The sequence below is a fragment of the Anser brachyrhynchus genome (assembly GCF_964034855.1).
Source record: "Anser brachyrhynchus genome assembly, chromosome: 2".
Taxonomy (NCBI): domain Eukaryota; kingdom Metazoa; phylum Chordata; class Aves; order Anseriformes; family Anatidae; genus Anser; species Anser brachyrhynchus.
The window spans coordinates 122,154,847-122,181,712 of NC_137695.1; the positions used below are offsets into that span (position 1 = coordinate 122,154,847).

At 36.5% G+C, this 26,866-nt stretch overlaps 1 protein-coding gene across 7 annotated transcripts in view; it reads right to left on the reverse strand.

The window, feature by feature from the left end:
* The window catches only part of TOX (thymocyte selection associated high mobility group box), a 221,339-nt gene that overhangs the window by 193,199 nt on the left and 1,274 nt on the right, over window positions 1-26,866 (reverse strand). For 2 of the 7 annotated variants that reach the window (XM_080578986.1, XM_080578981.1), the window contains exon 1: window positions 26,591-26,750. The exons of 3 other annotated variants lie outside the window; for them this stretch is intronic. In XM_080578986.1, coding sequence (XP_080435112.1) covers window positions 26,591-26,734 — 144 coding nt within the window. In that variant the 5' untranslated portion in view covers window positions 26,735-26,750. Of the gene's footprint in view, window positions 1-26,221; window positions 26,751-26,866 lie in introns of those variants that run through there. 2 more of the 7 variants (XM_080578985.1, XM_080578984.1) reach the window with 2 other exon arrangements.

Here is a 26,866-nt window from a genome sequence, read left to right on the forward strand (position 1 = left end):
TTCAAACCTACTTCTTTTTCCAGTGCAACCCCTTTCTAGTATTTATACTCAATGTTGTTTTCAATTATAATGTTGTTTACACTGTCATTAATAAAGGATGAAGCACTATAATTATTTCCTTTTTTCCCCTTATGTTATTATCTGTTAAATAGTCATTAGGAAGCTCAAAACTCACATTTATTTTGGTAGAAATTATTTATTACTACTGTTTGCAAAAATATTTAAACTGAAGTATGCATACTAATGAACTACATGAAATTCACTTCAACTCACAGTCCAACACAGTAAAAGAGTGTTAGCATATAATATATTTTCCTAAAAAAAAAAAAGGGGAAAAGAGGGGGGGGAGTATGAAGCAGGTCTCACACTCATGTTTGAAAGTTTAAAAAGCTATAGTTTAAATAGTGCCAATATATAAATAGTGCCAATAAAAGTAAAAAACAAACAAACAAACAAAAAACACATACAGAAAACAATAAGACATACAGAGTTGAAACAGGATAGATTTTTATCCCACAGGATACCTTACATGCAAAAAGAAGCATCTTATCTGTCTAGGAGGGTGAGTACTATCATTTTATTGCAGAAAGTAAGTCATATAACAACAAGCTATAAACCTGCTGGTGTTTAGTTGCTTATTTATTTTGTGGACTATAGTTATTCTAGGAACAAGACCCCCTAAAATCCAATAAAGTGAATGGAAACCTGTTGAAATAGAATTTTTTAAAAATTAGACTTCAGTGCCCAGAGAAATGATTGTGGAAGTTTTAAGACTTGCATAGAATGGTTCAGCATAGTCTGGCCAGTGGGCCTCCCAGCTTACAGGACGTGAAGATCAGTCCCTTTTTACCAATTCCCTTTAGAGAAACTTTTGCATTTCTAATACACACCAAAAAATAGTTATACCTTTTGTTAACAGCTGAAGAACAAGCATCTGTGACAATGTCACCAGGGACTCCACTACACAGGCACAAGCAGGTAACAGCAGGAACAGCGCTGAAATTATGTTGGTAATTTTTTTCAATAGCAAAAAGTTTCCCTTTATAACGTGGTTCTTGTTTCTGTTGTCAAGTCCTCAAAAGAGTACTCCAGTACTCACTGGGACTGCTCCTTTGGACAAAAATATAGCAGATAATTGAACTGTTCTATTTTCTGAGCAGGATGTTATGCAAAGAACATCTGGCATGGACAGCTAGGTGCCAGCTTAACTTCACAGTGAATGTCAGGCCCTTCTTTGGTGATCCAACCACCAAGTGACAATCTTCTGCCCTACGCCTCACTTCTTTAATTCTGACGAATCAGTCAGACACTGAACCAGAGCTAGCACCATGTAAACTGCTTTTGAAGATTATTTTTTTCCATGCTAATAATGTACTAATGGTTTTCCCCGCAAGACTTGGATTTATTAACTTCTCAAGGCATTTTATGGACGCTTTTTTTTTTTTTCTATAACCTTTCAGTAATGAGACTGTAAACACCACATGGAATGAGGTAGCATGGTGTATTAATAAATTCTCCTTACAGAGCAGTCAATAATTGTCTTATTGATTAGCAATTTACTGATGATTTTTAGCACAATGATATGCTCACAAATAATAATGGGTATTTGTAGGAACAGGAACCCAAGCGTACAAATGAGAACCTGTGTATACAGATACTTGAACAGTCTGTAAGTAACAGTCCCAATTATTGCAATACGTTCCACTTTCTCAAACTTCTGTGCTAGTCCATAGGTCTCACAGGAATCAATGGGATACTTAACGGGTACAAAAATCTATGTCTGTAGATTAAAAAAAACACCAAATCCAATGTAAATTAATATTGCTATGTATTATAAAAAAGCTCTATGACAAAGAAAGTTACATTTAAAGTTGGTAATTTTTAAATCCCTTAGCAGTGGATAGGGGCAGAGGTATAACAATCCAATCTTATGTGTCTCTCACAAAAACACAGGCATCCAAGTTCCATCTATTTGTCTTTCATACAATGCAAGTTCACCTGGTAATAATTTCTTAAGTAGGACACAATTCGTCAGATGATAAATACATTGCACCATGTATTCATATTCCCAAACCTTCTATCCAGACATCATTCATTACCAAATGAAATTTTGGACTTTTTGTCCATCATTTCCTCCTGGAAAGAGTCCAGCGGAGGAACACAAAGATGATATGGGGCCTGGAGCATCTTCCCTATGAGGAAAGGCTTAGAGGCCTGGGTCTGTTTTCTGAGAATAGAAGACTGAGAGGGGATCTTATTAATGTTTACAAATACCTTAAGTGTGGGAGACAGAGGGATTTGGCCAACCTCTTTTCAGTGGTTTGTGGGGACAGGACAAGGGGAAATGGCCAAAAAATGTAGCACAGGAAGTTCCACGCCAACATGAGAAAGAACTTCTTCACGGTGAGGGTGACGGAGCACTGGAACAGGCTGCCCAGGGAGGTTGTGGAGTCTTCTTCTCTGGAGATATTCAAGGCCCGTCTGGACACCTACCTGGGCAACCTGCTGTAGGGAACCTGCTTTGTCAGGGGGGTTGGACCTGATGATCTCTTGAGGTCCCTTCCAACCCCTACAATTCTGTGATTCTGTGATCATTTCAAATGTATTTTTCAACAGAATCATGACATGAAGGACTGAATTCCTTCATGCTCAATCACTGACTAAGATTCCTAATATTTAAATGACTCCTTTGGAGATGCTTCATGTCTTTCTTGACTTCTGGATTGCATAGTCAAGTGACTAAAGACAGGTAGAATGAAATGTGAGCCCATTGGTATACAATCTCCAGTGATGCCTAAATACTGTCAGTTCGTCAGTCTCCCTACTCTTCTGGGGGATGCTGTGTTTATGTTCCACACAGCAGAATAAGCAAGAAAAAATATACATATATGCATATATATATATATATATATGGGAAAATGGACAATAAAAATCAGAAAAATTGTCAAGTTGTGCTACAGGACAGGTGCACAACCAAAAGTTATACTTGTTCATGTCTTCAAAATGAATGGGTGTCAAGCTGGGAGTGTCCTTTTATCACTTCATGAACATGATTTAATGTTTGGTCAGTTCACCAAAATGAATAAATAAAATGAGATTGTTACTATGCTTGTTTGCAAATCCAAACTAATAAGAGCTTTGCTGAGGTGAAATAAATCTGCATTACTGAAATACTGTAAAGCACAATATAATAAAGATCCAATCAATCCACCTCTCACTGCAGCCTGTAGCAGTATTTCAACTGATTTCAACGAGAGCTGCATCAGTCTCTAAGAAACCTTAACGCATGCTCTCTGCTAACCCTCCTCCCCACCCAAACGAAGAAACACTGAACTCTGCTCTTGTCTTCTGATTCAACATCACGTCTTTCCCCTCCCTCCTTCTGCTGTAATAAATATTCTCTCTCTATCCCTGTTACTGACAATAATGTATGTGAACTCTGCACCACATACATCTGTCATTATTAATGACTATGGTGGAGAAAAGCGATAGCTCACTCTTAGGAACCAAAAGGGCAAAATGCTTCAGAATTTTCCATTCACATTTTCTTTTTTAAGCATACTTGCTTGGTGACTCTCCAAAGTCATAAGTATGACTCGAAGAAGAAAAATCTCTCAGTGTTTAACCTTTGCATAGAAAATCATTTGTTTAAACAGAGGGCACTTGTTACTTGGAAAGTCTCATTTGCTTATAATAAAGCTATGCTCAGTGTTTTGCAGAATACAATAAACACAACAAGATGTCTTCGTCCCTGTGGAAAATAATTTTGTTGCTAGCAACATTACATTTCTTCCAAACAAAAGGCTTAAACAGGGATTGTTTTCTTTGCCATTCGTGTCCCTGCCAACATTGTTAACCTAGAAAGTACAAGACTGGATCTGAACAAAATGTGGAATGTACTGCCAAAATGACAGTGAGCACGTGACTCATACAGGATCCCAAACTCTTTCAGAAAGTCTGTCCTGATAATATCACTTTATGGGGGCTGGATGCAAAGACTAGTTATTTATAAGCAGCTGATGAAATATTGATTTTTTTTTCTCAACACAATGCAGACAGAAAACAAAATTTGAGAAGATACATCAGTTTAAATGCATTGCTACATAACAATTTGTTCCTAATGTAACGATGTGCTCAGTGCATCAGGTGTTTTCCATGTACCAGACTGCACAAATGAGGCTGACAGAACACATGTTTCTAGTAAATTTTGTGTTTGGAAACCCTACACCTAACACAGTGCACAAGCAGTATATAACACAAACTATGTATGCCACCAAGGGTTTTGCTTAACACATACAGGTCCAGAAGCCTCAAACTTCCACTTTTCTCTAAAATTTACACTGTAAATAGTTCTATATTTTTTTTTCATACCAGCTACTCTGGCCTTAGGTAAAACTGCATAACAATCACTTGTTCATTGTGCTACATGTCCTGAATAGACAAAGATACTAAAGAGCAAATGAGATGAAAAAGTTGCTTTCTGCTTCTGCTTTCTCAAGTCTGTATTATTTCATGGACACATTATTTTATTTGTAACCAGCTCATGGGTTAAAACTTTATGTTCACATTCCACATGAGCTATACACTATACGTATCCGTCACTTTTCTTTAGCATTCATGTTGATAAAACTTGCCGTGAAGGTTATTTTGACTTACTGGAAATGGGCTTTTCCACAACATAAATTTTAAGGCTTAAGTAGACTGGGAGACCCGCGTTAAAACCACTAATATGTTCAGCTAAGTCTCCCTTGTCTTCACTCAGCCTCCTTACAATGTTTTAAGAAGTTTTATTGACATTTGAAATTCTGAAAATGTCAGTTCTTGGCAAGTGTTGCAGTCTAAAAGTGTTATTAGTAGATCTCCTAGGAAGTGTAAAAGAATATTTTGTAGGAATAATTTTGTCTTTCAACAAACCTTTTGAAAATGACGTGATAACCACAAGTTCTGTGCAGGAAAGAAAATAACCTGCTGATTCTTCAAATTATATTCAAGTAACAAATTTTTAGCAAAGTTATATTATTTGGTGAGTCACTAGTCTGCATTCAAGTCATGATCCATTTGAACAATCGGCATTTCCCAAAGTACTGTTATGTTCTGAAAAGGAAGAGAAACACTGTGAGAAGAAACCTGCTCTCACCATACTCTACCTCATTGTTCCCACCATCTCTCACCTAGTTGGTATTTGATGGGTCTGACGCCTGACCATCTCTAATCAACAGGCCTTCCAGTCACTTCATGTTAGCTTGCACTCAGATCTCCTGAGTGTTTTACTTCTGTAATTCTTGTCATCTTCTAATATGGATGAGCACAGTCATGCTCTGGTCTGCACCAGCACCAGCAAACATCATCACTGCTGCTGGAAGCCAAGCTGTGGCAGAGATTAATCTACAACCCTTGTGGCTTATTTTCTTACCCTATGAGCAACATATTAAAGTCATCACAGGGCAGAGAGTGAAAAGGCAGGTATCATGCACCTCAAAGGACTAAACTCCATGTGTGGCTTCCAAGTTAAGATGGCACATTATAGTTCCAGTGCTCCACCAAGGGTGACCCACTAAAGACAAGGATGATGAGCTCTATCTTTGAGATAGAGCAAAAGGGGCATCAGCCTCCAAGTCTCTCCTAGCCTCTTCCTCGCAGGGTCAGAGGAGTCCTCAGGACTGAAGCCAGTCACCCAATCTTACTTCATACTAAGTTATTTATAACTCAGAATGCCACAAGATAGGTATCTTGAGGTTTGGGGGGGAGGGGGAGGAAGTCTCCCGCACATTGTTGTCACAGTACATTTGAATTTTAATGTGTTCAAGGGCTGAAAGAGTCTTATTTAATTTCCAAGCCACAAAAAAAAAAAAAATGCAACAAATTATCAATAAATATCACAGGAGCATAAAAATCATTCATTTTCCCAAACTGGTCTGAAACAAATTAGTGTGAATCACTTTATCCTTAAAACTGAGAAAACATTGTGGTATTAAATACTCAATATTATCAGCCAAGCAAATTGGCCCAGGTCAAATGAGCAAATCTAAAAAATGAGATCACTAAATTTTCTCAGCTTGATAGCTTAGTAATAAATAATGTGCTTCTATTCAATCTGTACATTAAGTCTTTTATGTGGCCTTAAGGCACTGTCTTATGGCTGTGCCCATTACGGTGTAGCCATAGAAACTGACACATTTATTTCTTGGATTAGTGTGCCATTGAAAATATTAATATAATGCAGTAAATGGGGATTTAATCTAATCTACTGATGGTAGGATGAAGTTACTAAAAGGTTGTATGCTCTTCCAGTGGAAGAAAGATTATATCTGTATAGTACAGCTCCAGTAAAGCTGGAGTACTGCTGATGTTTTGGTTACAGACATCATCTAAACAAGCCACGATGTTACACGTACTCTGCTGATTTAAACAGGTCCTAGGAAACATACAGGTATGTCCACCAGGCAAAAAACTGTTTCATATCCTAAGATTTTTTCCCACAGTTAAAGTGTCAAAACTAAAAGTCACAAAGGAAGAGAGGAGAAGCTCTGAATATTGTATAAGTAGTACAAGTGAAAGAGCATCTCACCCCACACATATACAAAGCTGTACTTCACGGACATGCCATTAACAGCAAAGCCTATACACATATGACAACTAACATTTTAATAGCATTCTGTTAATACTTTCATATCTCAAAAGAGCAAAAAAGCATGCAATAAAAAGATAAAGAAATCTTAGTTCTTAAGCAGTAAGATCTGTGGATTTCTTAATTTGTAGGTCCCTACCAGGTGGCCATAAATATTAGGGCACCCATTTCAGTAGATCATATTTGACTCAGGTTCCTTGTAATAATTCATAGTACTCAAGTTCTGACTACCCTTTACACTGCAGTATACTACATAAATTCAGAAGATATATTCCGACAGATGAAGCATTGTTGAAAAGCTAAGTACAGCACTTTGTCCTTGAAATGTTAACATGTAATGCCATAAAGTATTCAAATAATAATTTACTCAATCTTTCAGGGTAATTAATTAAAACGGTCTAGGTGTTAGAGAAAATCACCTTGAGCTTATAAAATTGGAATGCCTCCCCTTTTCTTCTCTACATGCAAGCTGCTCCAATGGACTTACCACATGCTTTCCCAGTTATGGTTTTTGATTTCAGCAGATAATAAATAGCCAGGATCTAATTTTGCCATGTCAAAACCGATTATGTTTCACAAGAAAAGGTGGAGTGCTCACCTACCAGATGAAGGTGAAACATAAAACCACTTTTATTTATGTGATGTGTCCAAATTCAACTCAATCTGGCACTAGGTACTGGGAGCATGTAGACTTTACCTGTCACACAAATTTATGCACCCCTGGAAAATGTCAAATATAAACATAAATTTAATCAAGGAATGGAAACCTTTATTATCAAAGAAATAAACACAGTTTTTGACAACTAATGTAAATTATCTTAATGTATTTTTCACTGTTTTTCAGAAGGTCAAAAAAAAGAGAAGAAACATTGAACAGAGACATTTCTGATGAAAATATTTCAAACAAGTCCCGGTCCAATTATAAATGCTTATGTTCCAAAAGGAATTTCTGCTCTTTAGCAACAACACTGTATTCAGACGAGAGTCCCTTTTCCCATTCATTACAACGGGTTAAAACAGAAGGCTTGTAACAACAGATAAACAAGCATTTTGTATTATTCCGTAGTTTTCCTCAGTTGAGTAGTCTTTGGACAGCATTTTAATGGCTGAAAAAAACCCTGCACATGATGAATAAGGATGCCATTCTCAATTAACATGGACAAAGGATCATAGCCGTATTTGGCAAATGAGGTAGCTGTGGTGTAAGAAAAGCAGGAGTATTCACAGACATTGCCACATACATCACTGTCTGCAAATCAAAACAAGTTAATGACATTTTTGTACATCTGCCCAACTACATGACTACACATTAGTCTGGCAAGTACTTATTAGACCCAAATTAAATAGCACAATGATTATAATTCATATTTACTAAATATAGTGTTATTAATTTATACTGCACTAAAATGGTTGCTACCAACATATAAATAAATTATGAGTACTGAACCAAAACAGCCCAAGTTATAAAATATATTATCTTCATTAAATATATCCCTGCTCTACAGATGCTACTATCCATAGAGCTTCCATTAAGATATATACTGTGGGAGAGGAAGCATCAAACTGTTATCCATTCTCCACAAGTGCATTAACAACACACTAAATTCTCAATCCCAATGGCACCCACGTATTTGTTACCGCTCCCCTCTTGGTTAGCCTCCATGCTCATGGACTGGCATACGTAATGTCACCATAAGAGAAACATCAGCATGCATTGCATAGGTAGGTTTCAGTCAAACAAAGCCCAATAACACAAACATCTCAGACAAGGCCAGCTACCATAAACTTTATTCAGTAAACAGAGATGCCATCTAAACTACGTTAAATATCTTACACAGAAATTCAGTGTACTTATGCTATCCAAATTGGACAAGATTTCCCACTTCACAGAAGTTCATCAAGAACTTTGAGACTGATTAGTGAACAGTGGAGTAAAGACACTACAGTTCAGCCCATACCTAGGGAAGAATAAAACAGCTAACATTTAGAGGAAGAACCTAAGTCAAGAAAGATCTATGCCACACACAGAGATTTTTGTTGCTGTTCAATATCAGAAAACTCTTTCCTGTCTTTCCAACCATGCCTGCAACACAAATTATATCTATCAGTGGTTATACACTAGCTTAGCATACCATGCATAAGCTTTATCATCTTTTTAATAAGATGCTACAATAATTTTGGAAGTTTGACAGTCACAGACTAAGACATACTGTTAAAATAGATGAACAAAGACAAGGATATTTAGAGGAAATATCTCTATCGCCTATCTCTATTTCTAAACTGGCTGTGCCAGTTTTCACTGAGGATTCCTAACCCAAAGCTTTACTTTTATTTTATAGCCTTAGAAAGCAACCAATATGTCTCTCTGTTACAATCAAAAGTTTCTAATTTAAATACTGACACCAAGGCAGTTTTCTGAGGATGTTCTGATATCCCATCTCTTTAACCCTAAATTCCATTTTATCCATTTTTAATAACCTGGACCGCAAAACACATCATTGCTAAACTTGCATATTTCTTTTTATCATATCACTAATCATTAGTCCAAATTTATGCAAAATAGAACCTGGACACACTTTATTTCTGTATCATAAAAGACTTTGCTTTCATCTTTTTTTTTTTTTTTAAAGATCTCACTTTTCATTTTTATGGGATCAGTTTTCCAACAATTGAGCTTATCAGCCACATCTACACTGCTAGTAATTCAAAACCATGGCATATTTATTGATTCCAAAAAGCTATTACATGATATCACTTACATCCCTGTACTTGATTAGACTGAATTATTGGGGAAACTAACAAAAGATTACTCAGAACTCAGCAGAGAGCTTATATAGATGTCTTACCTGACATCTAGCTATTAGCTCTTGAACCCTTATTTATACAAATTACACACACAAATTTTTACGCAAAACACAGGATGTAGTTTTATCTTCATTTTATCATTCCACAATTAAAAAATAATAATCAAGAAATAGGTTGTAGGTATAAAACATATTTATTCACTCCTTTAACAGAATATGCAAAGTTGATGAGTAGGATGTATTTTGACTGAACAACATCCAAATTCAACTTAAATCTGAGATATATACTATATCTGAATATAGCATAAATGAGATATTTAAATATGAATATAAATTATTCACTTCTTTAGACAAAAAAGCCCATAAATTTAAAACATGAATATGTTAATTAGATTTAAATTCATCCATTATAGAAAATATTTTGACAAGTATCCTAAGAACTGTGTTTTTAAAACAGTTCAGTGCATTAAATACATGCAAATTCTGACAGTCAAAAATGCATACTGCATAGCTGAGATACTATCATTCTTCTTCACAATCACTGCAGCCTCTAACTAGATACAGATTTTTCATGACAGACAGAAACATTTTCTTCTGTATATCTCATATTCTCAGACTTCTACTTCAAAATGATTCCTGAAACACTTTTAAAGACAGATTTAAACTACTGCAAACTAGAATGGTTGTTATACACTTCACTCAGCTGGGACTGCCAATGCCAGATCACATTCAATATCTTTTTAAGTAGAAAAACCTCTGTTTGCCACTAGAATTGCATCCACTGGTGAGTTTTAGGACGTTTCATTATTGAATTACACACAGTAACGGTGCACCTATAGGCTGTTTCCCAAATATGCCCAAGGTAGATGTATATATGGGGTTGTGCACAAAGACAGATTAGCGCCTACATCAATTGGAAGTCTATTCACTGTTTTGCAAAATCGCCAAGTAATTTCACAGCACGGTTGCAGAACTGGCTTAAAGCCCATTCTAAATTTGTAACCGAAAGGTGAAGTCTTCCCTCTCTTTGCTTCATCACCCTTATACAGTCACACAGTAAACCAGATCTGCTCATTGATCTAGAGGAAAACTTGTTCTGAAGAACTATGAAACAACACTGTATGACCACTTTCGAAGTTGAGTATCTTTACACAAAGACATGTTGTGTGGGCAGGGGCAGGGAACCAGGTGTTTCTGAAAGCCCAGAATGTGAACATGAGGATGGAAAGACATATGATTGTTTTAAAACAAAAACAAGTTTTCTGGCATGGAAGTTTTCCTCAGCCACTGAAGTTCTCTTCCAGCTGCTAGCACAATTTATCCCACTTACTGGGTAGAAGACCTGCAGGGAATCTTGTAAGGAGCACTGCAGTGAGGCAGGTTATCAGTGGGTTGGTCCATTTGTCTCTTATCCCTGTTTCACAGCCTGCATGCACCCCTGTCTTTCTAACAAAATACCTTTTGGATTGATCCACTACACAGGGAAAAATAATAGTAACAGATTATTTTTTGAGGAAGGTACAACTCAAATGAAACTTAGCTACACTTTTGCAATTGTGGGAGGGACAGTTAAAATGTGAGGTTGTAACTGTGATAGCTGATGCTGGTTTGATACTTCAAAATCTTTGCATTTGATGGACCTTGGAATCCACATGTGCTTATAGGAAAAACAACACTCAATAGAAAATAAATTTAATATTCTTGGTATGGTTTCTTTAGGGCCAATATGTATAAAACGCAATAGTCCAGAAAATTAACCCCAGGTGTATCATTTCATTAACACCAAAAATGTGCAGAATATTTAGAACGATAAAACTTACGTACATCTTTATGTCATGAAAAGGGGTGTCTAAGATAGGGTTATGTACCTGACATGAGGCCAAACTGCAGTCCTTGAAGAAAGGAAAACTCCCCTGGACATCAGTGGCATTTTTGTCTAGGGAAAGGACTACAAGGCCCAGACTGTGATTGAAATACTCTGGTACCATATGGCTCTAAAAGCCAAAGAAGTGATAAGGGCAGGAGAGCTGTTATTTCTGTACCACAAAAAGACAGATTCTAGAGACGTTATTACATTTAAATGTATTCTGATATTGCATTCCGCTTTTCCATCTCAGCAGACACTGTTCCATCTGAACAAGATGGACACAACATACAGCACAGCATTTTATATTAAATGTAGTTGTAAGGGAAGAACAACAACCTTGGAATGACTCACTCCCAGGGCCAATTCATAGGTTACACTGAGTATGAAAGGCAATTTCAGAAGAGTGGTGGAAGAAAAAGAGTTTTATAACAGAGGTGATACAAACTAATTTAGACACAGATACATACAGAACAGAGTATGCAATGTACCATACACACACTTTTTCAAGGGAGGAAATAATGGTTCCTTTTTCATATATGGTGGTATCTGCAAAAAATAAAGTCTAATTCTGTTCAGTGCTGTAATGAAGTCATTATATATGCTGAAACATATTAAAAATTCAACATTAAAAAGACAGCAGCTTTCTCCTTGCACTGCACTGAATCTAAACCCAAGATACTAAGAACAGGAGACTGCATTAAGGAAGGGTTGGTGACAGACATTGGCAGTCCCGTACAAGTGGTGTATGTAGAATGTAATAAGATATTCAGAAGTGTATTTCAGCCCATACACCAAAGCACTGAGAAGGTGAAGTTTTACTCATGGCTGCATTCCTTTTTAGGATAATGGGACAAAAAGAAAATAAAAGATTTGTTGAATTATTTCACAAACAGCTTGTCACAGTTCTGTATCCTGAAAGATACATTTCTTTTTCAGGAAAAAAAAATCAAAACATAACGAAGTTCACCTTTTAAAATCTAATGCAGCAAACTTCTTTTAGCGCTAGGACTATGTAAAAATAGCATTTTCTACAAATGAACTGTACCATAAAAATTGATGCTCATGAAATGTTATTATAATGTGAAGTTTAAAACCACAAAAGCAGGAAAATTCTGAGTTTAACTGAAACTTCATCCTTAGCCCACCCAAAAGTGTTTAGACACAGCAGGGCTTGCCAAAGAGTAATAATCCTATATACAAAATATGCTGCCATAACTACAAATTTCAAACTAAGTATGGAATTCCATCTCTAATTCTGACCTTTCTCTTCCCCACTTTTGTGGGTATAAACAGGTCCTTTCATCACTCCAGCACTGGTGTGGTTAATAAACTTAAGGTATTTTTTTTAACTATTTCTGTGTAACAGAATTCATTTGCCAGTTTCTCAGCTGTGCAATCAATCCTATGATCTATAAAGGCAGAGAAAAAAGAGAAACATACAAACAAACAACAAAAACTAAATACTAAAATTCTCTTTGCAGAGTATTGTGGAGTGGCCCTAAAGGGAAAAGAACTCACATAAATGAGCAGTCCACTCCTAGTACTCTACTACACTCAAATCCAAATGTCTTTTTTTTTTTTTTTTTTTTTTTTTTTTAAGAGCTACAGGCATTAAGTATTGAACCACCAGATAAGGTCTGAAATAAGACCTGCTGTTGAGGAAGAACGAGGTGCTCATCCAAGTTAAGAGACAGCAAATTGGTATGTGGAAATGAGTGGTCTTATCAGAGGTAAGGTCAACGGGACATGAGATGGCATAGCAACTCCTAGTGTTTATCTAGACCTCCTTCACAATTAAGCTTGTGTTGAAGGGCCCCTCCCTCTGTTGCTGCAGAACTGTCACAAAATGATTTCCTGACATTTTTGGACTCTACCTTCTTAAAAGACACTCCCTGGCAGGAGATGGCAAATCATCTGCTGAAGAGGCAACCTCAGCTGTAGGATGTCAAAACTTCTACTGAACATGAGAGATGGAAGTAGCAGATGAAGTCAGTGATGGAATAATTAACATGACATGTCATGGACTGAAGAGAAAAAAATGCTTCTCTCTAAACCTCAGAGAAGCCTCTGCAGCTCTAGACTGATTCTGTGAGGCAGCAAACATTGCCTGGAGTCAGCAATTCCACCAAAAGAGCAATATAATGCTCCATAAAGGCTCCCGTAAATGCATATTCCTGGAACTTTTCAAATCACCCAGTACTACTTCAGTTGATCAGTCCTAATTTTAATAGTTGTGCTGCCATGTAAATCTGATTTTTTCTGCTTCCCTTAGACAGGCACGCTGTCAGTCTAGGCCTTTAGAACCACAGATTTCTGAATCACTCTGAAGAACTGAGGTCATAAGTTTGTCTGCCTGGGGCACCCCCCCCTTTCTCCACTGACACTAAAGTAAACTTCAGGACCTGCCAGCAGTGTCCCTCTCACCTAGCCAGCTGGTCAGCTTCCCCTTGGAGCTATTAGAGTAGGACGGAAAGCCATGTTACCTCACCACAGGTTTCACCATTAAACAGGTCCTGATTATTATGGTAGCTTTCTATTTTAACTCCTAATAAATAGGGAAAAATGCATTTTACTTCTGTTATTTTCAACTTCGAATGGTTCTATTACAAACTCAGAAGTAAGAAAGAGGGAAGATTTTGATGAGTGAATAGTAGAGAATCAAATTCCAGGTTTGGTACATCAATGTGCCTTTTGCTTAAACATTGCTGGTTGTCTCTTTTGTAATTACCTTGTTCCTAAAAAGTCTGCAATCTTCTCCTCCAATGAAAAACTTCTAAATTAAAACCTTTATATATTTTATTCTGAATAAATGTTCACATGCTGAGTTTCTGAAAAGAATGAGTAAAACCGAAGCCAAGTAGAGAATGCTGCTTTAGTATTTCCACTGTAATATTCTGTCTGAGAAATTTCTTTGGACTCAAAGCATTCTTAAAAGGGCAATGGATTCAGCTTATAATATATTCTTCCATTTCAAAAATATTTTTTCTCTGAGCTTTCATTATTATATACACAGAAAACTCCCTTGAAGCTCCAGAGACAAATATTATAAGACAACCTTACAAGCTTTTATATACTTTATCCTCTGGTTTTACTAGACCTAAATTGATTTATACAAACTAGAGAGTTTAATATGAACATACATTTAACAGATGTTACTTTACACATTTGTATAAGCATAGTATCTTCATACAGTAAAGGTACACACACTAGGGTTTCTCTTACTTCACAATTGCAGGTTTAACTGTAGTACATATTACTGTAATTCTGGTCACAATACCTGTATTTGGAGTTCAAGTGATATTTTTAACCTTGAAAACTACACCAGCTCCATTATTTGTTGCACTATCTTTGAAATTCAGCAGAAGAGACATTGAGATGGAAAAATGCATTTTATTTGAGCTTTTGTTCAAAGGTAAACTGTTGAAATTACTAAATCCTTAATATACACCTGGACTCCTCAGCAAAATTTGGGTACTGTGACAAAATAACAGCCAAACACAAATATTCTCTTGTTGGACCCCAAATCTTTAAAGCAGAAGCACGTCTCATGACAGCTTGTATCAAGGTATCCATGACAGGAGAGGACTGGTAAGAGAGAGCTGAAGATTTTCCTAGCCACAGCAAGACTTGATCCTCCCATCGCTTACCATGGAAAAACTCTCCCTGCTGCTAATAGAGTTAACTCTGCAGCAGGGAAATCTGTGCAGCAATGTTGAAGAGACTCAAACACTCCAGACACAATAGCAAAGGATCCAACGTACAAAAAAGTTATTTTTGAAAGAATATTACTTGGGTTACAGAGTCAAGAGGCCAAAATTTGGAAAATACCAGATTTAACGATGCCTGAAAGCCTAATTTACATGCCATTTGTAACTGCATTTATAATAGAGTTGCAATGGCAGGATCACCCATTCTACATCCACTGCTACAAACCACCAATTCTTGCAAATGATTATATACAAAAATGCAAAATCAAGACGCCTTTAACCTGGCATTTTCGGCCTTAAAGTGTTTGACTTCATAACCTAACAAAGTCCTGAACAAATCAAGTCCTTATGACAGCAGTGTGGTAATCTTCTCAACCTTATTATAAGAGCTACTATAGTGATTTACAAAAATGGCCCTGGTGTTAATCCAAAATTACAGCTTCAGGGTCTGCTCTCATTTTAATCAAAACCTCAGTCACTTGCTGAACCTACCTTTACCATGCTGCACAAAATGAATATTTTCTTTCCTCAACAACGAAAAAAAATATTTAAACATTCTTCATTTTTTTCTGGATTTTCACTTCCAATCTCTATAATTATTCCTGGGTTTGGGAGTCTTGCGGCCCTGATGACTGTGATGGAAGTCTCCCAAACCCAGGAAGAATTTTAGAAATTCTCTCTAGAAAAAAGCTTTATCAGAACTGAAAGTTCCAGGGTCTGAAACTTGCACAGGTGTGAGCCATCGAAACTCAAAGATCTTTGGGTGTCAAAAACCTATGTCTTCTCATTGATGCACTTGTTCATAGGACTGGAAGTTGAATGCATACTTTACAGAGTGAATCTTACTTTCAGATTACTATCTTTGCAATTTCTCTATTTTCTGCTTTTAAGTGCTGAAATTCCTGGAAGTGTCAGCTCTCAATAGACCCAACCAGCCATTGATGTCACAAACCAAATCAGAAGGGGTTTGCTTCATTAGAAATAAAGTCTTGCCACTTTTCTTCTAAAGAATTCATTTTTTTAAACACTCCTAAAGGTTTACTGACATTCAAAACAAAATTGGGAAAGATTCATGTTAGTCAAACACAGAAGTTAACAGGCTCCATAGAAGTTAAACAGCAAGATGTCAGACAAAGTGATGTGCCTTGGTGTTGCAGCCTTAAGACTCAACAAGTGGTTGACATCTACCATTCCTATCCTTTACACAAATATAAGCTGGAAGTCCAATTTGGCTCAACACAAAGGGTAAAAAGGCAAAAGGCAGTCAATTTGCTTTTCATCCAGGAGCACTAACAAACCAGGAAAAAAAAAAAAACACTTTGCGATTAAGTAATAATACTGTCCCAGGCGTCCTCCTGGAAAAAATGCATCATCCCCCTTTAGATTTCAATGTCTCTGTACAGGCGCAAAACACTAACTCAGCTAAAAGTTCCCCACAATTGTACTGTAGCTATGCTTTCAGTTGCTGATGCTTTACAATGTTTAAAAAAAAAAAAAAAAATACAGCCAGTGTTGTGGTTTCCGTTGTAAAATGAAACCTGGTATCTAATTCAAGACATCAAAATATAATAACTATTTGTAATACTGAATCTTTGGCTTTGTCATTTTCAACTGCAATCTTTGCTGTGGAAAATGTTGAAGTGTATTTATCAGTGTAATTTTTCAGTAATGTATCATTTACTGTTCTTAAGAAGAAAAAAAAATATTTAAACTTGCATTGCAAATAATATCAAAACTCTGTTTTATTATTAGACTCACAACTCAGGTCTCTGCCAGCCTAGGTAAGTCTCCCACTAAAGTAACAGTTTTGCCCAAACAAAGAGTGTGGATTGAATTGAGAATAAATGAGAAAGCCTGCTATCTCCCACACATGCGAAAAACATCCCCCCCAAATTCCCCAGGCTTTTTATAAAGGTGCAAGACTCAAGGGCAGTCTGCCTCAGTAAATTTTTCCGCTTGTTTTCCCTTTTTTTTTTTTTTTACTGATTTTGTTCAAAGTACTCTTAGAGAAAAAAAAAAAAAAGTAAAAAGATAAACATGCTTCTGCTAGCAAATGCCAGAAGAAAAATACATTCTAGCAATCTTTGGCCAACTTAGACTTAAAATGAATTTACATCATCAAAATATGTCTTAATTGTGTTAAAACATTCTGAAAACATATTACAGACCTTCCTCCCCTGAAATTCACAGGAATATTTTGCTCTACTGTCCATTCTTGACTTAACATGAACTTTTTCTCTCTCTTTGGAAAATATATCAATTGCTTATTGAAAAAAAAAAAAAAAGTATTTTGGCATGGCTGACCTGTAGAGAGATGGAACTAAGCAGAGTCAGTGAATCCACTCACTCTGATATGCACACATGATATGCAATTAAAATCTCCATTCACATTCCTACAGGGTTGTCAATCAAGAGAAAAGCCTTTTTGACAACGCCCAGTGAAGCGTACCAACTAACTGCTGAACAGGAACTTAAACAGTAACAGCTTTTGTTACTAGCAAGAACGGATTTTACCAAGATTGGGTTCAGTTTCTAAAGAAATTATTATGTTAAAATTTGGGGGGCTTTTCATTAAAAATTAAAATGTGTCACAAAGCCATTGTGTGTGAAACTATCATATTATGTAATACACGAGTGTTATCAGATACATGTGGAAAAAAAAACTCTGACCTTTTTGGTTCTAGCAAACAATTTTACCTTTCATATTTAGAACAATGAACAATGATTACAAGCCAGTTTATAGAGGAGAACATTTCTGCAATTGCATTTTGTCTATTAGGTAGGCACTACAGAATATCTTTTATAACATCCTAAACTGGCCAGCCACAAAACTAACACCACACAATGCCTGCTACTAACAGAAATGACACTGTGAACAACTTATTACTGACACACCGGAAAATTATATGGATCAATTGCAAGTACTTGTAACTCTGAAAATATCCTAACTTGGAATTTTTGACAACAGAGAAAAGGATATACAAAAAACACAAAAATATTTGATAAAAAAATCTTTGATAAACACTGAAGAGGCTAACATTAACTTTTTAATATCCAGTTTGATAATGTACAGCTCATAAAAGCTTTAATATACTTCAAAATCACATCTATAATGGTAAAAACGGTAAAAATAAAGATATTGTTATTAATCTTCTATTTGTGCTTTGAGTACTACCTTTGAACAACAATTTTTCAAACATTTTAATATTACTAGATATTGAAATATTTGCCCTCTTGCTTATCATGCTTTGTAACTGAAGTGAGAGCAGATGCATCCTGACTATTAACAGTCATGACAAATTGCCTTACTAATGAATGTTACACACTGAAAGTGCCATAACTGATTAAACTACAATTTCCCACTACCAGATAGAGAGAGACTTGGGAACTCCAGCAGTGGACAACTCTGATGTTCTGCCAACAGGCCTTCAGGGCAGAGTGTGGTATTTAGAAAAACACACTGTAAATTCCATATGAATATATTCTAAAAGACTATGTGTATACAACAGGTTTTAAAGAACATTAGATGAAACAGCTTAGGTTTGTAGCTGATGAGCCATGCAAAATGGATGTGTTTTAACAATTCTAGTATCATTACAAGGCTGAGTTGAAGAATATTTCTGTTGGGTTCTTCTTACCCCTCTCCCCACCTCCCCAAACATTGCTTGTGCTTTGCTTTCACATAAAATCTTTCTTTTGTCAGTCTCTTTGTTGGTGCAAAATTGGCAGCAGTTCAAATTCAAAGTACTCCTATTCATTTACTGACCATTAAACCAATGTCATTCTAGTTCACATCAGCCAGAGAGCTAAGCTCTAAAAAACATAAAAGGCTTGCTTCACCACTGACGAATAATGTGTACATTTTTACAGAGCTTAAACCTTAATGCTTTGCCTGAAACTAACAATACAGTATATCTTATCATTCCTTTTTCACAAGCAGGCAGCTGCTGAAACGCTTGCCACTTCAAAATATCAATTGCTTGCCAGAGTTGTCCTCAACACACCCTGTCAAACTCATGTATATTGTGCAATGAAAATGGTGCAGGACTGAAAGCTAGAAATTGTGTCAAATTCTGCTGTAAGGGTATGATGTGCGAAGAACAATGTATGACAACCGCAGAGACTACAAACAATAGCAATGGAGCCAGACACTACATATATCACAAATACGCTTGTACATATTTTATTGTATGTATTATATACTTAAAGCATGACAAATGTGTCATTGAAGCTATGTGATGCACTAAATGGAAACCCTTCAGCTAGTTAAGCTTTTTCATTTCTCTTGATGGAAGTGTAGTGGTATTTTTCTGCCCTCTGAACATTTGTTTGTAAATTTCACAGCACAAAAAACAAACAAACAAAAAAAAAACCTTAAGGTTTTCAAAATGAGTAACAGAAAACAAAAGACAATACTACAAGATGAGAAAATGAGATTTTGTTCAATTAACACTTTTGCTTTTCTCTAAGGACACATAGCCAGGCTACCTTAAAGAATATCTGTGGCTATGCAAGACAAATACAATATCACTGTGCCCATAAATTACAGTATACCTAATTTTAATGCAGATAAGTGCTGGCCTATTGATTTGCATGTTTCCCTGGCAAACTCGAAATCCCATGTGAATATGTTCTTTGTCTGTAGAAAATGCATTTTAAAAAACCTTTATGAATACAGCAATCTATGCTAAAAAGGAAAACATAAGTCACTAATATAAAATTATGCATGAAACCTAGAGGAAGTAGTGCATATATAAATACACATGTATACACGTATCTCTCTGTGTGCATGCGTGTATGTGTGAATGTGTGTGTTGCACAACCACATAGATTTTTAGTGCATAATTATAATTCCTCTAAAGTGTGTTCATTAATGAAAAGAAAATTCAGCCTCTGCATTCTTAAATGAGCTGAGCAAAAAAAACAGAAAATTGCCAAACTAAGTAACAAAGTAAGTTAATTATAAAGTGACTGTGGAATCCTAATCTTAAATTAAACCAACAACAGATAGCTGCAATGAAAAAGAGATGTTTAAGAGGAAAGCTTTGTACAACAGCCCACAGCAGAATGCAGGTTGCAAAACCTGAACACACAGGAATCCATGAGGGTCATTAACTGATATAATACTGACCAAAATGAATAGATACTCTATTAAGGTGTTAATAAATATTTTGGAAAGAGAATAGGTGTTTTAGGTGCTTGGGGTTGCTGACCTTTGCTGTGTTTATTAGCGGGACAATGATGCATTATTAACACACAGCAGCTGTACCTGAACTGCTGCCATGAACATAATAGCCTTTTATAGCCATCAGGGGAGTGAGATAGGAGGCCTTTATTAACCACTAGACATGATTAGCACATTATGTGAACTTTAGTAGGCAAATTATCTCTTATTGAAATATAATGTTGGTTATCACTAATTGTAAACATGATTTTAAAAACTTCTCAATGCAAAACTAAGAGTTTTACTACTTTTTAGAGTATTACTGGTTAGGCCAAAAAAAAAAAAAAAGTTCTTTTCCTTTGTTCAATCTGCAAAAACAACGTGTCTCACGAAAACTGATTGTACTGTGATAAACCACGGAACTGAATGACTTCCACATCATCAGTATTATTGTTCAGAACTATAACAAAAGTAAACATATTTCCAACATAATTAAGGAAACTGCTAATGAAGAAAACGACTTGCCATATATTTTTCGATAAAGGTCTTTTAAGCAGATCTTAAAAAAACAGTTTGCCAATACATTTTCAAGAGTTGACTTGAAAAAATAACACCATGATTTACTTAAAAAAGCTTAATTTTGGTAAAGATTATCCCATTAGCCTTCAGAACTGAACACAGCACTGAGAGTCCATTATGAGCAGTCTTTTATGCCCTAGTAGAAAGTCATTAACATAAAATAAATCATTAGCTTTGATATTAAGCTTCTACTATCTGCAGGTTTCTATGACTAATGTTCACAATTGTGCCTGCCAAAAGATAAATTATACTTTTTTAAGGTTATCTTCTCTTTCCACTATCATATCTCCTTTTACTGTTTATTGTTATTTCAGGTTGATGCAAACAATGATTGTTTAAGGAACAAATGTTTTCTCTTATTCATGAACACAAACCTATACACTTTTGGCAACTGTAACTAAAGTATGACTTTGAAGCCAGCTACTGGTAAAGCAGGGTAGAAATTATGAATTCCTAGAGTAAGTTCACTTTCTTCAAGGCAAGCAAAATATACAATGATGCTTAAATGCTACAAACACTAAGTAGCATTGAGACAAGAGGAATTTATATGTATACATAATCTTTTTAATTTTCTGACAGAAACTGTCTGAATAAATCTTTTGCTTCACGTTGCAGACATCATACTTCCCTTACTGACCTCACATTTCCTTAAGTACAGGCCATCACCTTCTGGTTTCAGAGTTCTGATTTCTTTTTGCATATCGAATAAGTAACTGAAGTTCACTGTAGGTTTGTTAATACTAAAAAATATATACCTGCTCCAGTAGCTTCTATTTATCCTGTAAGAGCTTATAATCATCAACAACAATAGCTGGAGACAAAAGTACTACCACAGCAGCTCAATTTCCATGCTTAGCCAGCAGTACCTTTGAAAAAGGCATTCGTGCCACTTTTGATTGGTAGAGAGAGGTTTAGCAGTCAAGAACGTGAATGCTAAAACATTCTGACATTTCCTCTAACCTGGATTTGTCAGATCCTCCTATAATTCAAGGATGTTTTGCAACTTAGAAAGCAGTGTGGTTCTTGGGAGGAAACCATACTACAAGGCTCTATAGCAAATCTAATAGCAGCCTAGAAATAAATACTAAATGAACAGTTCAGAAACAGTGTTAGCATATGTGCAATCGAAAGATAAGATATAAATATTAGTAGAGCCATGTGAAATTCAAATGCTAAAAATAAACTACTTACTGCAAACAGAAGAAGCTAAAGAAAACCACAGACATTACAAATGTCAGTTGCACCAAGATCTCTGCTGAAAACCAATTTTAACTTTGAAGACCCAAGTCAACAGCTAAACATTATATTCAATGCCCTGACTTATTAACCTAAAACTGATCGAAACTGATGAACATAAAATGCAGATATATTCCAGTGGAAGGAGAGATGAGATTTTCTTCTGTGCACATGCTGCTGTGGAAGTACAATGTTTGATGCTGCTGCTAACACTGTGTAATCCATGCCTAACCATAGAATAATGAACTGTTGCTATTTTCCAACCAAATGCTGTAGGCAGAAATGTTATGACCAAGAAAATCTCATTCAGATTAATGTGAATTTCATGTCTTAAAGTATTTTGGAAACCCTGCCATAATTAACAGTCATTTAGCGCTCCTGTTACAAACCATGTTTTGGAGCAGTTTTTAACTCAGCACTTTTAATGAGAAATTACTCCTTGGGCAGAAAATCTGTACCTAGTTGTGTAACAAAACAACACAACATTTTAATTTGGTTAGGCTATATTTAAAATTAGTGTTTACAGCCTGTGCAGGGAGACATCCACAGAGCATGTGTCCACCTCAAAAAAATAAACAAAGCTGCCACTAATTGCCACTGCTGTCGGTTCCAGAAGCCAAGGTCTGAACTGATCAGGGACTAGCCTCTCACCATGAGAAGCGAAGCTTTCAGGTCACTCTTCAGCTATGCTGAGAGCAGTTAGAGGAAACTTTTTGCTTCCACTGTCAAAGCTTTGTTACATCTGCCATCAATAGAGGATTTAAATATTCAAGAATTTTGATCTAAATCCTACCATGATTAGGATGTTTCTCTGCTTAGTATTAAATCGTGTTTTAAACATAGTCCATTTCCCAATGCCTCTGTGCATTGTAAGCAAGTTGCGAAAGTCCAGCAAAAATGGGAATCTGAGGGCAGAAGGCTGCTCAGTTCTTCCTCGTAAAGTGTGATTGTCCCTAACAGGCACTGAATTCAACAGGAGCTGAGAGTGCCCACTTCTCCCCAGTATCAATTCCTTACATCCCTACTATGAATGCAACTCCGGCTGCTCTTTGGTTTCATGCAAACACCAATGGTACTGCATGCAATGAACAGTTTATCAAATTCAACATTCTTGAGAGTTTACAGTTTTCACTTATTTTTTTCAGTAGACCTCATGTAAGGCTGGTTGAGGATAGTGCACTAGAGATGAAATACATCTCTCCGGTAAGAGAATAAAACATAGTTTCTCTCAAGGTACTGATATTTGGCAGGGAAAAAAATAAAAAAATAAATAAAATAGGATGACTGAATGCTTTGGTTTATAAAACATCTTTGAGAAATATTTCTCAAAAGCACATACATAAATCATGTTCTATGTTCCACTAAATTTGTACCACTTCTTTTCTGAAACTCTGAAATTTGAAGAAGCACACCTGAGGCTTGCTTATAACTCTGAGACTACTTTCTAAGGTCTAGCAACACATGAAAGAAAAGTCCATTTCACTTCTTCCTATGCGGTATTTCTTGAAACTAACTAAAACACTTACAAATCAACAGTCAACTCTAATGTAACTGCTTGATCTTTTAAGAAGCACTAACAAATTTCAAGTATGATTCTAATGCAGTAGGGGACAAAGTAGTTATCCAAGGGAAAAAAGAAATTCCCAGCATACACAAATGGTAGTCTCTCAGATGAGCATAATCTGTCAAAACACTAACAGAACATCTCAGCTTCAGAGCTGTCCTTCAGAGTGCTGGCTCTCCAGAATTCTGTTTCTGAATCTCAGATAGAGTGGACAGTAGCAAGCCACTGGAAATAATGCACACTTTGTAAACAGCCAGGGAACATTTTACAAAGGGCAGCCTCTATGATGGACTTAAGCTTACCCAATAAGTTATTCTAAATGCTGTATATAAATATATGCACTTTTGGTCTGCGGAGTTCTGATTGCTAGCAGGATTGTTCCTGCTTACAAAGTACTGCATCATATCTCCTTATCCATTTTTATTCAACGTCACTTTGCTTTTTTCATTTGAAAAAATTTTGCTTTCCTCTTTTTTTTTTTTCCTCTGTATCCTTCTTTTTAAAAACAACGATAGCCTATCATTCTACCTCTGCTGTCTGGCTGTATTTTTCTACTGCATTGACAACTACCAGAGAACACAAGAAAGATGAGTTGTAGGCTCCTTTATTTTTGAACCAGGTAGCAAATCACCCAAGAATACAGTGCATAATTCTGCAAGGCTAACCATTGGGAGCAGTAAAGACCATTATTTTCTCCCTACTGTTGGCAGGGGTCAGCATCCCTGTCATTAACTGTGTCAAACTATAATTATGTAACTGCACTTTATGTGAGCAGATATCTGAAAACACTGTGAAGTTGCAAGTATGAAAATATACCAATCCTTCTTACAGTACTGATTGAAGCACTCTTTAGAGGGGTAACTTCAAAATGGAAAGCCATGAGAATGCTATTTATTGCCCTCTACATAAACATTTAAACTTACCATCCGACTTTTTCAACTGCCCTGAAATCTCTGACTGTACTCTACTATCGCATTAATGCATTCTGATTATCAAAGTTATTTCTTTTGTAACATGCAACTCGATTAAGGAACGCGAGGTTTCCTAAAATAAACTTCAACTGAACAGACTACTGTTATTAGCCTGCAAATGTCTGAAATGCAATTATGCTTCAGGTTTCAAGAGGCGAACAGTACAACCCCAACTCTAAATCTGTCTGTCCAGCACATGAGCTCCACTATGTTATTTCTAAGTCTGACCTATATACTGCAGCATACCGTCCATTCCGTCTGTTTGTATAAGAGATACCTCACACAGTTGTCATAACCAACATTGTTTGCATTGTTCTTTCACTTTTCTCTCTCCATGGGTACTATGAGAGAAACAAGGAAAAGCCTGCAGAACAATATATGCACAGTATAATGAGCTTTCACAGCAGATAGAGAAATATTAGACTAAGATGCTTAGAGTGTTATTTTAGGTTTATAAAGTAAAGATCTAAGCAGTCTTCTGAAACAAAGCCTGCCAACTGAAAACTGTAAGATAAGATGTGACTGTTTGAATCTACGTTACTGCATTTTCCTTTGACTATAGAAAAAAAACGCACTGTCAATACCACCAGTACATGTGCCTGGGTACTCACTCATACAGTACAAACAATCATTTGATCAGGAAAAAAAAACTGTCGTTAACAAAATAATTAGGAAACTTAAAAGTCTAAGTATTTGTGAAATACTTTCTCAAGAATCAGCAGCTCAAGCAGACTTAAAATGTAAGGAATCAAAGTCTGCTGTATTTGTCACAGAAGAAAACAACACCTAGGTGGGCAAACAAGGGCCAAGTCCAGCAGCAAGTGCCCAAAGCAAGTTTTTAGTAACTTCACAGGAAGCAAGAACCAGTCCTGGATGAGTTTTGCGGAATTTAGCCAAAGGTAAACAGCTAAGCAAGACCACCACTCCAGTCCCAAACACCGACCCATCCTACTGCTGCAACCATCCCCTTCGCCAGCAGAGATCAGCTGCAAAGAGTCACCCAAACTTAACTGGAGAGCAAATCCTGCAGGCCTCCCCGCAGGATCCCTGAATACACACTGCAGGAAGATGAGTGACAGAGTAATACTGTAACATGACTACATGTTTAGAACAAGTCAGATAAGTTTTCACAGCAATGTTAATCATGCTGGGTGAAGGGAGAGAATGAAGGGGGTGAAAAATGAAATGTTCGGTAAATGTACGCCTCCAAGGGGCCTAGCAAACCTTCTCTGTCCATTTAATATAATCAATGGTCAGTGGTGAAGACATCTGAAAGACATTCATCCTATCCTCAGTACCTTACACGAAACATTCCTGGTAAGTCTTCCAAGCATAAAACATATGTCTTATGACTGTGCACTTTTAAGCACATTATCAGTTCAGGCAAAGTGAAATAGAAGAGTTGCAACTTGTCTCCAGAATGAGTGTCTCATTTGCATTTAAAAAGAACAGTTTGCTCCCTCATACATGGCATGACTTAAAAGAAGCTTTAACCAGCCAGTGAAGAAATTCTGAAAACGACTTTCTAAATTAATTTATTCGATTTGCAGTGCAACCCACCAAAAATGATTTAAGGAACTTAATTGGAAAATGATTTAATATATTAAAGTAATTCCTGATTTTCCAAAGCATTTAACTTTTAAATTAAATCTGGCCCACTATCTCAAGAATGATGAGTGAAATGTGTATTCAAGTCATTACCTTCTTTTTGAAGCTTTAAATCACTGATAGGTTTAATAACGTTTGTCCACTTTCATTGCCAAATGGGTCTTCAGACACTTTGCTACTTAAGTCATTAATTCTAGCCCGAGCTTCTTACTCGGCAACACTTTGTGATTGCAACGTACAAAAACAGAGAAAATAATGGCAAGTCACAGATCAAAGGCAAGAGTAGCCTGACGATTACTCTGAGCACTTGCGAAAAAAAAATAATACCCACATGCACGCTTATATGCATCTGGACTCTTCCTGCTGCACAAAGTTCACTCCTTGCACAAACTTCCGACCTACAGGGCAGGTTAGGCAGGCAATGCAAAGCACACTTACTGAAAGCACTGCTAACGATCATACCTCTGGGATCCCTCCCGAAATATCCTTAGGCATCCACCACAAAGGGCCAGATTTATCCCTGAATTCTATCACTCCATTGAGTACATGTGAAATGCGGCCAGGATGAATTTGGTCCTTTCTGTTGTGATTGGTAGACGAGACCATGTGGGAAATCTCTCCTGAAAACTGAGAGGGTTTCACCCGGGCGCCGCAAGCCCCTGCGCTCCAACACGGCTACCTCCTATTTGGCTGCTTATCTCCGGAGCTCGGCAGCTGCCGGCAGGGCGAGGGGAGGCT